Source organism: Ricinus communis, chromosome 8, assembly GCF_019578655.1.
Source record: "Ricinus communis isolate WT05 ecotype wild-type chromosome 8, ASM1957865v1, whole genome shotgun sequence".
In the NCBI taxonomy this organism is placed as follows: domain Eukaryota; kingdom Viridiplantae; phylum Streptophyta; class Magnoliopsida; order Malpighiales; family Euphorbiaceae; genus Ricinus; species Ricinus communis.
In genome coordinates, this window is record NC_063263.1 from 14,208,723 (window position 1) to 14,223,740 (window position 15,018).

The window sequence follows — 15,018 nt, forward strand, 5'->3', positions numbered from 1 at the left end:
TGTGTTCATCAGGCAGAAATTCTCAGGTTTCTTTTGCAGTAGCGCATGCCTTGGCTAGGGCCTCTCATTTGTATGCCAGTCTCCATGTGTGGCATGAGATTCCAGTTCGGTTAGGAACTCTGATTGCTGCTGATGTATCTTTGCTAGTTAATTCGATGATATGTTGTTTACTTTCAAAAGAAATAAACTTCGAGCATCCATTAATATGATAATGATTATCTTGCTACCCTATAATTAATCAAAAGTCTACAATATTTTATAGTGGCATAATAATAATTATAATAAACTTAAGATATAATTTAAATATAGAAGCATCTACACCAATTATGATCAGGTGTCCCAAATTATTTTGGGGTCTTAGGTCATGATTAAATGGATTATACTTTTAGGTCTTCTTTTCATAGTATATTAGATTTGGTGGTAATGTGCGTTCGTTTCGAAACAATGGAAAAGCTAAAGCCAGGTGCTGTTTTCATAAATTGGATTTGATTTCAAAATTCAATGATAAACATTTTTCTAGGGTTTTATTTTTTATCTTTTAAGAAAAGATTTAATATATTTATTTTGCCTTATGTCGCATCACGTATCTATTTCTGTTAAAGAAGGATGAAAATTTGTCTTCTTTGTTCATCCCTTAATCTGTGGAAGAAACACGGTGACTTGACTTGTGAGACATAGAGATCCACTGTCGATCATATGAAATCCATTTGGATCTTAAGTAATTGTAGCTTTTGCCAGGTATTTGATAAAATTGAGCTGCAACACCTTTTTCTTCGTTGTCCGCTTTTGCCTCCATAATTTTGTCAGACAATCCTCCATTGCTTATCCTTATGGTTAAGCCAATGTTCATGAAGATAATAATAACAATAATTATAATAATTTAATGATTTTTAAGTTTTACTTTTTCTTCAATGACTAAATAAACTAAATATATAAATGGCACTGTGAATTTATCATATTTTGGCAATTGATATCTTAGATTTGATTTTTAGTTCGATTAGAACTTTTTAACTTTTGATTTTGTTATTTATAAATCTTTATTTAACAGCTGTTTAGTGTGTCCTCTGTATTACTGTTTAAAAATTATAAAAAAGCACCATTAAAAATTGCTAACTATCGTTGTCAAAATACGATAAATTTATGTATTTTGGTAAATTAATATCTTTAGTCCAATGCTTGAGGGATAGACTGCTATGGAAAGAATTGACACATGTAAGGAAAAGTGAGTAATATTTGAAAATATGTATAATCACACGTCTCTTTCAACAATGATGGCTGAATATCTAGTAGGTTATATGATTGAATGATGATGATTATGAAGAGTTTAAAAAAACTTATAATAATTTAGAAAGCGTTAGAGAATATGAATTATTAAATAATAAAATTAAAGTAAAAAAAACATAACTAAAAACATTTAACCGAATTCATTTCTCGATGTAGTAATATTTTTCTAATGAATTTAAATATACCATAAAAATTAAAAAGAGTATCCGGATGATTACCGAGATGATAATTCTATTATATATGCCAATTTTAGTGACTAATTAGTATATTTCTATTTAGATTGAAAAATTATATCGTATCGTGATCGCTACGTACACTTGGATGCACACCTAAATCCGCCACCTATGCCCATCGCTTTCCCTTCTGAAATAAATTTATTATTTTAAGAAATGAAGTAGGTATTTATAAAGAAATATAAAAAAAAATCGTGATATATGACGTGATTTAAAAATATATATATAAGATTATACGTTTTAATTAGGTTTGTTTAGGCTGGCTTGTTTACCTAATTAAGCTCATATTATGTATGTAGCTATTAACCCAAAGTTTAAAAGAAATGGATTTCACTTTGCTCTTATTGGACCAAATTTTCTTAAAGTATCTCATTCATTTAATAATAGTGCAGGTCGCTAGTTCAATGGACCCAAATTCTGTAATAAAATATTAAAAGATGACATAAATAATGATTAAGGCATGTTTTTTTACTTGCATTGGAGTATAGACTTATGCTTGAAATATTTAATGTGGGTTTGTCTCGATTAATACGTGCATATGTTGCTTTCAGTTTTGACTTGTGTATACACAGAATCGTCCTTTAAGTCTCCAAAAATGTTTATTATTTTTCGTAAGATTTCATGTTGTGGGGGAAGGCAGCCATAGTTGTTTCTTGCACTTTGAAATAAAGAACATATATATATATATATATATGTTAATATTTTTACCATATGTTTTAATATAAACATTATTTATTTAATAATTTAATAATGTTATTATTATCTTTAAGACAGTATCGTATTACACGTCCGAATATTTTAGATGTCTAATTTGGCACATATATGTCACTTGACATAAAATATTAATATAGACCTTAGCTCTTTTTTAGGAGTCAGTTATAAAATCTTTCATTATATAAACAATCAATTATAATTATTAGTACCATAAGTATCAAGATTTTTGGTACAAGAAAAGAACAACTCCTCATCTCAAGTACTGCTTTTAAAACAAATTAATATTAATATAAATATTCTTATCTCCTCCTTTAATTATATATGTTATTAACAATCCTTAATTTTATATTATGCAAATTTTGTGTCTCATAATCTTCCTTGGGCTAATATTTATGTCTAATAATCTCCCTTTTGATAATCAAAAAGTCATCATTTATCACAACCATTATAATATAAATTTTATAGTCTCTATCTCCATCTTCATTTTTAATTTATTTTTATCTTCATCTTCAAATAAAATTAAAGAGAAGTGATAAAGGAGAATGCAAGAAATCTATATCTATATATATGAAAGCAAGACTTTCTATATAGAAATGAAAGCAAGACTTTCTCTATCCTCACTTGAGATCTTTTATGATTTTTAAGGTATTTCCTTGGATTGCAGTAAGTTTTTTAGTTTAAACTTTTATGAAATAACTATTTTTATTTTTTCTTTCATCTTTAAAACTATATTAATTGCCAATTAATATTAATATAACTATATTCAAATTCTCTATTAATTATATATGTTATTAACAACCCTTAATTTTCATATTGTGCTAATTTTGTGTCTCATGATCTCCCTTTTGATGATTGAAAAGTCATTATTTATCACCAAAACTACTCTAATATAAATCACCATTTTGCCATTCATATATTCATTTCCAATTTTATCTTTATCTCCATCTTCAAATGAGATCAACAAGAATGCAAGAAATATAACTTGTGGAATAGCATTACAATAATTTGTAACCTCATTTTAAAAACTCTCAAAAAGTATGCTTAAAAAATTATTTTAATTCATTAAGAAATTTTATAACTACGAACTATTTAGGTTAGTATTTTTTATTTTCTTTTGCTTGATTATATTAAAAGTTTAATTTAATAGTTTAATTTATAAATTCATATATCAATATAAATATCTTTTGTGTGTCATAAAAATTAATTATTTATATAGTTAAACAATCTCATTATTAAATATTTAGTTATTTTAAGATTGATCTCTTATTTTTTATGTTATTTTAAGACCGATTTCCTTTTATATGTAATGTTTACGATTAAAATAGTTTATATGCACCGAAGCAAGATAAAAATTGATGCCATTTTGTATGTTTTATAATCCTACCATTTTCAATTTTCTATTCAGTTATATTTTTATATTTTTTTATTCTCTTAATTGACAAACATCTCTAATGACAATAACAAATTTAATTAAATATAAAATATAACAATTAATCCTTATATAAGTCATTATATAATAATCCGTTCTATGGATGGACACAAAAATTAGTGAATGATGAAATAAACAAAGTAGTAGTAGAAAAAGTATATAATTTTGGAATTCATAATCTTTAGCACCAATCACATATAATTAATTAAGAGTGTGAATAGATCTAGGTTTCTTGTTGTCGTGAGAATTCAAGTTAGGAGAATTTATTTGGTTGACACTCTATCATTTTGAAATTAATATTAATATGTAACTTGAACCAGTCAATATATGTTTAAGATTAGTCCAATTACCCACTATTGATTTAATCTCGTAAATATATATGTACAAGTATAACCATTTTTAATCACTTGCCCAATACGTTTTGGAATAACTCTTCTTCATTGTCGTATTTTCATCATCATCCATCTGCTTTTTCCTTTCTTCTCCACTCCATTTTTGCTCTTGTTATTCTCTCTTTCGTCTTACTTTTTTTATTTTTCATCTTCCCTATAAAGACTTCTCCATTTGGGTTTTGAATGAGTTGTTTTACGTACCACTTTTTCTCCCAAAAACACAGAATTTCATTCATCTAACAAAAGTAATGCAGTCACAAGATCCTTGAGCCAACTATCAAGGCCAGTGGATTCTCACACATATACAAATCACCATTTTATTTTTAAAGAGAGACTGAGTCTTACAGTCCCTTTTTCTTTTATCCTCTATTTTCACCTTCAATGCTCATTTTTCGTAAGTATAAAAATAAAAGAAAATAAATTATAATTAAAAGTATGGAGAATTTTAGCTCCACTCATTAAAATATTCCCAAGAAAAGAAATATTAAAGAGAAAAATCCAAAGGTCTTTAAATTTCCAGGAATGAAGGTAGGTGGGGGTGGGAGCTGTGCTAATCAATGGGAAACTTGCAATCTGAGATGTGAAGGTCAGGATTATCTCTTCCAACGTGAAAAATGAAAAATTCAGACAAACTTGCCAGTTTCAAAATTCAAACATTAATTGCATATAACACTTTTGTTGTTGACCGACGAATGGCTAACAGACCAAGGCAAAGTTTAGGTTATCAAACAATAATTATTAATGTCATTCACAAATGGCTAAGTTCAAAATTATTAACTTTTCAAATAATTATAAAAAGTATAAAATGATTGCCGTTTCTTTTAAGAGTAACACTTTTCATATATTAGGAAAAAATATAACTTCTCTATTAATTTAAGAAAAAGTTTACTTTGAATAAAATTGTCATTTTTCATTTTTTATTATAAAGTATTTTCAATAGGAAAACATAATATTATAATGAAATATTATTATTCATTTATTATTCAATTGAAAAAAAAAAGTATAAAAGATTATAAAAAGATTAATAATTTTTCATAGGATAAATTATTTTTTCAAAATCATAATCTTTTAACTAAAAATAATATAACAATATCATTTTAATTTATAAAAGAGTATTTTTCTTCATCTTAATTACCAGTTTGTTATTATAAAAAAGGTATAGAATTTTAACTATATTTATTTAATTCATTAAAATGTTAAGGGTTAATAAAATAAAGTATTTGATACCTTATATATAATAAAGTAAGAACAGATATCACATATATACAGTAACAGTTAGATTTCTTGTTTTAATCACTAATATCAACTTGCCTTAAAAATTATGGATGAGTTGAGATGACTGTTAATTATTATAACCCTTTTATTTGATCAGGCCCCCATATTTTAGGTAAGCTGTCAGCGCTAACTTGAAGCAGTTTCCAAGTTCGGCTTTGGAAAGTTCTAGTACAGCTTTATAAATACCACATGTTAAAATGAACCTCATTTCACAAATTAATACACTCAAAAAAGGAAAGAAAAAAACTCGGAAAATATTTCCAAAACTGATACACATATCTTCAATATTAATGGAGCTGGGAAGCATACTCGAGTTTCTTGAGAAGAAGACTATTTTGGTTACTGGTGCAACTGGATATCTAGCCAAGAGTATATAATATATGCCCTTTCTCTTCTCTCCTTTTTTCTTAGTGTGAAATTTCTGCTGACAACTTTTTCTTTGATGGGTGTGTGCAGTTTTTGTGGAGAAGGTACTCAGAGTTCAACCAAATGTGAAGAAGCTTTATCTTCTTTTAAGAGCTACAGATGCTGACTCTGCTATGGAGCGCCTAAATCAGGAGGTATTATATTCGACTCCTCTAGGAATAATTATACCTTTAATGTCTGAGTTTATAAAAAAAAAATGGCAAACGAGTAGTTAAACTTTTAAAACTAATAACTAAGTGTAGTAAGTTGTAAAAAAATAATAAAATAACATGTTTAGCATGTCACACGTTATATATAAGGACATTAATTTTTTATGTGAATGAAATGAAAAATAACATATGTGTAATAATGATGTATTTCAAAATAATAAAATGACATACTTATTCATCATGTACCAACATATGTGTAATAATGATGTATTTCAAAATAATAAAATGCATTAAGTAACTTTGTAAATTCTTCTGACAAAATTTTCTTGGACTGACAGGTCATAGGGAAAGATTTATTTAAAGGTGTGAGGGAGAAATATGGTTCAAGTCTAAACTCCTTTGTATCAGAGAAGATGACTCCTATTCCTGGTGATATCTCCCGTGAAGACTTAGGGATTGAAGACTTTAACTTAAGGGATGAGATTCTGAAAGATATTGATGTGGTGATTAACTTTGCTGCCACAACCAACTTCGATGAAAGGTAAGTATAAGGATTATTACTTTTTTCTGCTTCACTTTATTAAATTCTATAAAGTCCTTAACATACAAACTAATTGAAGTTTCTTTCTCTTTATCTGTTTTTTGGGTTCTGTAAATGAAGATATGATGTTGCACTAGGAGTCAATACACTGGGAGCTTTGAATGTCTTGAACTTTGCGAAGAAATGTCTTAAAATCAGGATGCTTGTCCATGTCTCTACTGGTAATTACAAAGTTTTCATCATATAAACATGATTGGAACTTACTTTTTAAGTTGTTCTCTAATTCATATGTTCTCTGTCAGCTTATGTATGTGGAGAAGATACAGGACTTATACTAGAGAAGCCATTTCCAATGGGTGAAGCCAAGAAGGGTAACCGTAAAATAGATATTGAAGAAGAAAAGAAACTAGTGCAAGAAAAACTAAATGAACTTGAATCAGAAAATGCTTCAGAGAAAGAAATTACAGCAATCATGAAGGATTTTGGCATTGAAAGGTATTAAGTAACTAGTTTAGAGTGAGTCATTATATGTTAAGATAATTATACCAACGATTATCAACTTTACATTTACTTTTTCAACTTAGTCATATATAAAATTTTAATTTGATTCAGCCATTAAACTGGTCCTTTTGAGTAAAAGGACCCCAAAATCCTTACCATTTCCGACTAAAATAAATTTGTCTCCTTACTCCTGTGTAGGGCAAGGATGTTTGGATGGCCAAACACTTATGTATTTACAAAGGCAATGGGGGAAATGATTTTAATGCATATGAAAGAAGATTTGAGTCTACTTATTATACGGCCAACCATGATAACAAGTACTTATAGAGAACCATTTCCTGGTTGGATTGAAGGTGCCAGGTAATTATCCTCCTTTTATTTCTTTTCAAGATTAGTGATTCAGTCTTAATTAAAATAGTTTTATCTTATTACTACCCTAAGGCGGCAGCCAAAGTTATGTATTTCCATGTTTATTCTATGACGTGTGTGTTTCCATGGCAGAACTGTTGATAGTGTAATCGTGGGCTATGGCAAAGGGAAAGTGGGATGTTTTGTCTCTAGGCCGGAGTCAGTTCTTGATGTGGTAAGCTAATCTTTCTCTTTTATTATTATTTTTGACTTTCGGATTTTCCCACAGCTTTTATGCTTCTAGAATATAAAACTTCCAAAACTTACAAAATTGTCTATACAGATACCAGCTGACATGGTGGTGAATGGAATCATTGTGGCCATGGCGACTCGTGCTCAGAAGCAAGCTTCAGAAATCATTTATCAAATAGGATCTTCCTTAAGAAACCCTTTGAAGTTATCAAGTGTGAATGATTTTAGCTATCGTTATTTCTCTGCAAATCCATGGATTAACAAGGAAGGAGTTCCAGTAAAGACTAGCAAGGCCATTATCTTGAGCTCTATGACCAAATTCTATATATATATGGCATTTCGTTTTCAACTGCCATTGAAGGTTTGCAGTCATTTAATTAACAATTAATTTTATCTATAAATCAAAGTTATTAACAAATATTGTAAAGTTGGAATTGAAGAATGAAAAGACATCTTAACAAGACCTATTATTAATGAAGGAATAAATTATAGCTCATAAACCACAAGTTATACTAAAATGTCAAGCATTCTTTTCCTTTTCTCTTACTAGTGTCATACTAATAATTACTTGTTTATTCCCAATTTAAACTCTTTCCTAGGCATTGCAAGTAGCAACCATTTTGGTATTGAAGAACTATCAGGACATGTGTACGGTTCTTGATCGAAAAGTAAAATTGGTGATGAGATTGGTAGAACTTTATAAACCCTATGTGTTCTTTGAGGGCAGGTACGTAAGAGCACTATTTCCTTCTTTTGTTGGTCCATACATTTTTTTTTTGTTTCTTTAAATACATAAGCATCAATATGAACATGTAAAGATTTTGCCCTTAAATTTGTTTACAGCTTTGATGATTCCAACTCAGAGAAGCTAAGAATAGAAGCAAGAGAGAGAAGTCTTGAACTAAAAGAAATGGATGAATTTAACTTTGATCCCACAGAAATTGACTGGGAAAATTACATGATGAGTGTTCATATTCCTGGTTTAGTTAAATATGTAATGTAAGAATCATTATATTGTTTGAGTTCCTAAAGGGCTTTCCCCACACACAAAAATTCGAGCTTCTAAAGCCAATAATTATTTATTAATTGTATAACTCATTGTATTGCTTTTTCCTTTTTCTTTTTTTTTTCTGTTTGTTTTTATCGTATTGATTTATGAACTTATTTTTTCTTGCACTGATTTACTGTTGCATAAACTGAAGGTTTACTTTCATAAAAAGAAAATGACAATGTTTATTAACCAGGTCATACCTAATGGGAATTGGTTTCAGTATATACAAAAATTCAAATTTTTGTTTATTTTAATAATTCTGTAAAATTCTTTTAATTTTTCACAAATTTACCAAACAAAAGTATAAGGGTTTATTCAATTTCTCACAACAAATTTTAGAGGCAAAGATGCACTTCTTCTCTTTATTCCAAATTATACAAGATTAACTAAATTTCTTTACTATTATTTCAATTGATTTTCTTATTAGGTCGAGGACATATATGGTTTCTAAATATATTCATGGCTTTGGATATTCTTCCGACCCACTCAAATTTACTAAAATTTCTTACATAATTTTATTTAATATCTTTGTGAATTTAAATTTTAAAAAATTTGTTTATCTTATAAACAGATTTAGAAATATTGTTTCTTTGAAGCCTATTTAGCAATTATACTTTGCTTAAAAAATTATAAATAAAAATTTATATATCTATAAAAGCAAAAAAAAAAATTCGTTACAATCTTGGGTCTATATAGGCGGGCTAGACCGAGCTCAAACTAAAATTAAAATAATTCAAGCTCGATTAAACCCGGTCCAAACCAGTGACTTATTGAGCAGATTTAATGGTCTCCTTTTCTATTATACCTATAAGAGCTAAAAGTCACATATCTCCGAAGCTTTTTATGATGTTTTTCTCACAATATATCAATTTTAACCATTTAACAGGTAAAAGTATTCCTGTGCTAATTGCTTATTCCACATGCTTACAGGTCCTATCACTTTTATATTAGCCTTATCATAACTATTCTTCACGTTTAGTTCAAGTTACAAGAACGTTTTTATTTTTAGGAATGAGAAATTCTTAGCTTAATTAGATTATTCTTTTGCTGGAAAATTGCAAAGAATATTTAAGCATGGAATAATTAAACATCATGAGATTGTCTCTACTTAAAGCAAATCACAATCCAATCCTTCCATTTACATGGGACAAAATAACTGAAAAGATTAATGAACATAATCATTATTTAACTCTAAACAAACTTTTCACAACAATTTTAAACTACATTAATCGGGGAAACATCGGAATCATATCACAATTAACTCACTTTTAAGAAAGTTCCTAATCATTTTGGCGGATACATTTTTAAGTAATCCCGCCATGAATAAATGATATTACTAATTCCCATACCACATAAAAATGTAGATACAATTTTCTTGAGAACAAACAACCTCCTTTCTTTTTTTCTTTTTCCTTTTTTCTTTTTGCATGTAACATTATTTGAAAACATATTTTACCACACCAGGAATATGAACATTAACGAAGTAATCTTCCCAATCAATGGATTTCGGGTCGAAATAGAACATATCAATCTCTGTACCATTTTCTCTACCGCCATTCGTAGTTTTTCAAGTATTTATGTCATCGAACTGCATGTCGGGAGTTCGGTTTAAATGAAAAATTTATTAAAAGAATCATAGTTAATTTTGATAGATACAGTGTGGTTTGAGCATGGAGACATACACTCCCTGGAAGAACAAGTATGGCCTGTAAAGCTCCACCAGTTTCATTACAAAGTTGATCTTCCTATTAAGATCACTATGTATGCCCTGAAAATAGTGGCAAAATGCTGTATTTTCCTTAACAAGACCTACTATTAATGAAGGAATAAATTATAGCTCATAAACCACAAATTATGATAAAATGTCAAGCATTCTTTTCCTTTTCTCTTACTAGCGTCATACTAATAATTGCTTGTTTATTCCCAATTTAAACTCTTTCCTAGGCATTGCAAGTAGCAACTATTTTGGTATTGAAGAACTATCAGGACATGTGTACTGTTCTTGATCGAAAAGTAAAATTGGTGATGAGATTGGTACAACTTTATAAACCCTATGTGTTCCTTTGAGGGCAGGTATGTAAGAGCACTATTTCTTTTTTCTTTTGGGTCCTTGTACTTTCTTTTTGTTTCTTTAAATGCATAAGCATCAATATGAACATGTAAAGATTTTGCCCTTAAATTTGTTTACAGCTTTGATGATTCCAACTCAGAGAAGCTAAGAATAGAAGCAAGAGAGAGAAGTGTTGAATATAAAGAAATGAATGAGTTTGACTTTGATCCCACAGAAATTGACTGGGAAAATTACATGATGAGTATTCACATCCCTGGTTTAGTTAAATATGTAATGTAATTAAATATGTAATATAATGATGATTGCATTGTTTGAGTTCCTAAAGGGCTACACAAAATCTTCGCATTAAATTCGAACTTTTAAAGCCATTTGTATAACTAATTGTATTGTTTTTTCTTTATTTTTTTCTGTGTTTGTTTTTTATCATTCGAAATTGTATTGCTAATTCTTGTATGGGTGTACCAGAAACCGATTGATGGCAGTTTACCCTATAAATAATTTAGCAGTTTACTTTCTTACAAAGGAAGTTACATAGTGTTTAAATAACTATTTGAGCCCTTATTGTTATTTTTTTCCCAATAGAAAGTTTTTGTTTCAAAATCAGCTCATTTAGCCCCTTCTTATCTTTGAAATTTAACAGCCGTCACGTTTTCCTTTCATGGACATGGAATATATATATATAAGTACATAAAAAAATTAATTTAGTTTGACACATCATCTTATTATTGCAATTACCATTTTAATACCACTACCACTGTCTGTTATCACTTTGACTCCTTTTATGCAATTACAAACTCCATGCCACGGAACTTTCTCGATGCCAATGCAACTTACCCTTTTAGAGCTGACGTAACAAACTACGAGAAGGGTAGGCTCGCAGCTTCACTAGAAGCGACGAATGGGGGGGGCTAGGAAAGGCCAACGACCATATGACATGAGGGGGAAACTGTCATAGAAGCTTTGCCTCTTGCTTTACAAAGATTATTATGAACTGACTAAATGACTGTGCATTCAATTCCGAAAGTCAGTCTCACAGTCTCCTCCCTCTGGTTACCAAGATGTTTCAATTCACCAGATTATCTCTTTCTTGCCCATGAATTTAGCAGCAGTTTGAAAGGTTGACTTATTTGGGAATCTCCGGATCTACGCTTATTTTCAACTCCCCTAATCAAATGCCCTTCCTGGGGTTGGAGCACTACATCAATGAGCCGATAGAAGTACAGTGAGTGACATCTTCCTCTTTAACATCACGCATAATTAGCTACATCATAATGATTAATTGTTCTATAGTTGATTTTTTTTTCTCTAATTTAGCTTAAGGAAAAGGAGAAGTATTATATTTTGTTATTTCTACAAATTATCATTTCCTATTTATAGAAACCCATTTCAATCCATGATTAAAAAAACTTCTTTTTTTTTAGAAAAAAAAACTCAGTTATCCATTAAAGAAAGTAGACTTTTGCTGCTTCCTTTTCTCATGAATAAAAGAAGAAGCCAAATTTGAAATGCTTTTGTATAATTTCTCTCTCTCTTTCAAGAATTTAGATCTGTTTCAATCAAAATAATAACTTAACCAAAGAATAAATCAATGTAGCAAAAAGAAAAAAAAAAAGTATGCATTTGTCATAAGAAAGAGAAGTGAAAAACACAGCTAAAGAAAGAGCCTTTTGGATTAAAAAAAGTAAGAAAACAACATCTCCTTTGATCCAAAAGATAAATATATATAAGAGAATAAGAAAACAAACACAAGGATCAGTTGTGTGTGTTAATGGCGAGGATGGAAAGAAAGAGAAAATGCGGATTAGAAAAGAATGGGCGATTCTTTAGCTGATAATGATGGCGAGATGGCTATGGTGGACGAAAACAATGACGGTGGCTCATGGTGATGACGGCATTGGTGGTGAGGATAAAAAGAACAGGAAGATGAAAATTGACAAAGGCATGGGTGATTGATAAAAGAGTGGCTGATGGAGGTTTTGGAGTTTTAACATTGTGGGACAAACCTCATTGCTTAATTGATGAGATTACTTTTGTAGCCATTGATTTATAGACACATCAGCAACTGCCCTTTTTTTGCTAAGAAAATCAACAGGAGTAGATCCTAGGTGCCACATAAAATTTTATTTAAGCAAAAAAGTGGCCAAGTCAGCTTTAATATGAGCAAATCAAGTGGGCCCGTCAGAAGAATAAACTCTGTTCTGGCTGACTCTAACAGAAGGGCTTGAATGAGCTGTTTTTGAAACAAAAAGTTCATATTGGGAACACAAAAATCAATAAGGGTTCAAATGGTCCCTGAGCCATAGTTAAGGGGCCTGTCTGAACCTTTTCTCTAACCCGGTCATAGCTAATTGGAATTGATTTTTGTGTGCCAGAAAATTACTGAGCCAAAACGGAGTGCTAAGCGCTTTCTTTTATGATCTATTTATAATAAGCAATGCATCATATTTTACAACTAAACTATAATATAATTTTTCCACTCGGAGTAATGCGGAAGCACTCTCGTTGCGGATGAACGCATTTTCTCTTAGCGCCGAATCTTTTCAAATTTGACATGAAATCTCTGATCATTTAGTGTTTTTGTGAATACCCGTATCAATCGCCAAATACTCGCTACGTTCTTAAAAACTGATAACAAATTAACAATGATTGAATGTGTTTAAAATAAAAAATTTCCTAAATCTGTAAGAGTATTATAAAAGTACCATTTTTATTTGCTTTATTTAATAACTTTAAATTAATTATAAATATAATATATTTCTTATTTTTAGAGAGAAAGTAGAAAGAAGATAATAAAGAAAAGATTCTTTGCCTTTCTTATAAGAGCATCTCGAATGGTGTTCTTTATATAATTTTTATAATAAAGAGCATTTTAAGGAATAGTTAAATATAAAAAGTAAGTTTCTTTATTTAAGTCTAATATATTTTTTATATTTTTATTCTTTATTTTACTTTTATTTCCATAAGTATTAATAGTTTTATTTATTTTTTTTATTTTTTAGTTTTTACCAATAGAAACTAAAAATAAGAAATATCAATTAAATCAAATTAAATGTATAAATATTTATAATGCATTTATTAAATATAAAATAAAGAATGATACTCGACTCTCCGTATAAGATACTCCTAAACTCAATATTTAAAAGTAGTATCTTCATAGGCTCATCTTTTTATCCTAAATTATAAAGCACAATTTTACAATGTAATTAATTTATTAATTTTATAAAATTCTCTTATTTAATATATATCCCGACATTAATACATCATTATTTTTTATTAATCGGCACTTTAATCAAGTTTACAACTTTATCACTTTGAGACTTGCATTAAATAAAGCTATTTTTTTAGATATTTATGAAAAGGAAAATATTAGAAATAAAAGGGGGGCTTATTTCTTTTCCGGATAGAAGAGATATTATCAATATTTGAAATTTGAAAATAAAAGTACATATGGGGTGGCAGTTAAGTTTGGTTGTAGCAAAGTACACATGGACCACAATACAATTACAACCATATGTTTGATTAAGTTCCCAACGAACTGTTGCTGCCCAATTAATATACAGAGGGCCCGAGACAGGAATTCTCTTTTGGAGCCCATTCTAAGGTTGTTTCTTGCACTATTACACAAAAGAGTGTAAAGTTTGCACTCTTAAATAAAAAGATGGATAATTATATCAAGGCGACCTAAACTTGCATTATTCTATAGAAAGAAGCTCACATTTTTCATGTTCTTTTCATCAGAATAAGAGAAAAGATTGAGGCGATGATGAACAGATAATAACAATGGTGATAACGGTGGCAATAGATTGGCATATGATGATAAATAATAGAAGCATCAATTGGGATAACCGTAGCAAAAGCGATAATATTGAATTCAGTTAATTCTTTTTCATTCATATCGTAATATCTAAATATCTAAAATGTCTCTTTCTTTATGCATTTTTATATTTAAAAAATTTAAGTTTTAGTTATGTATTTGTTATTTATCTCACAATATTTTTTAATTGTCTTATAATCAAGTTTTGAAATCATAATTAGAAATATTGGATAAAATTATGAAAATATGCAAGAATTTAAATTTTTTTGAGTCACTAGGTAAATACTCTCTTTGTTTTAATTTCTTTTTTATTTTGACCGTTTCAAATTATAATCTACTTTTTATCAATATGATTCCAAAATATTAGAAGGGGTACCTTTTTTTTTTTTTTTTAATTTAAGCAAGATTTTCCATATACTTGTTTAGTGTAACATTTATGCTTCCAAGTTAATGTTATTTCAAAATATATTATTAATTATTTCTTGGACCTCTCCCAATAATGCATGTCCATCATCATCAGCTGAATGAAATCTCAGAA

General features: G+C 29.0%; 1 protein-coding gene across 2 annotated transcripts; it reads left to right on the plus strand.

Moving 5' to 3' along the window:
• Window positions 1-5,542: 5,542 nt before the first annotated feature.
• On the plus strand, window positions 5,543-8,657 carry LOC8269652 (fatty acyl-CoA reductase 3-like). 2 transcript variants are annotated; one of them, XM_048378713.1, is made up of 10 exons: window positions 5,543-5,696; window positions 5,784-5,887; window positions 6,241-6,443; window positions 6,564-6,664; window positions 6,746-6,938; window positions 7,143-7,304; window positions 7,446-7,527; window positions 7,636-7,905; window positions 8,144-8,271; window positions 8,388-8,657. In XM_048378713.1, the coding sequence occupies exons 1-10, from the start codon at window positions 5,618-5,620 to the stop codon at window positions 8,545-8,547; spliced, it is 1,482 nt and encodes a 493-aa protein (XP_048234670.1). In that variant the 5' UTR covers window positions 5,543-5,617; the 3' UTR covers window positions 8,548-8,657. The 2 variants fall into 2 exon arrangements, with proteins under 2 accessions (XP_048234670.1, XP_048234671.1); XM_048378714.1 differs by lacking the exons at window positions 7,636-7,905; window positions 8,144-8,271; window positions 8,388-8,657 and having other exon boundaries at window positions 7,446-7,536.
• The last annotated feature ends 6,361 nt before the right edge of the window (window positions 8,658-15,018 follow it).

What these genes read in the sequence shown, in the direction of transcription:
- LOC8269652 (XM_048378713.1), top strand. Translation starts at nt 5,618, where the DNA reads ATGGAGCTGGGAAGCATACTCGAGTTTCTTGAGAAGAAGACTATTTTG. An exon ending in GGTTGGATTGAAGGTGCCAG is followed by an intron (nt 7,305 to 7,445) that starts GTAATTATCCTC and finishes TTTCCATGGCAG; the next exon opens with AACTGTTGATAGTGTAATCG. An exon ending in TATGTGTTCTTTGAGGGCAG is followed by an intron (nt 8,272 to 8,387) that starts GTACGTAAGAGC and finishes ATTTGTTTACAG; the next exon opens with CTTTGATGATTCCAACTCAG.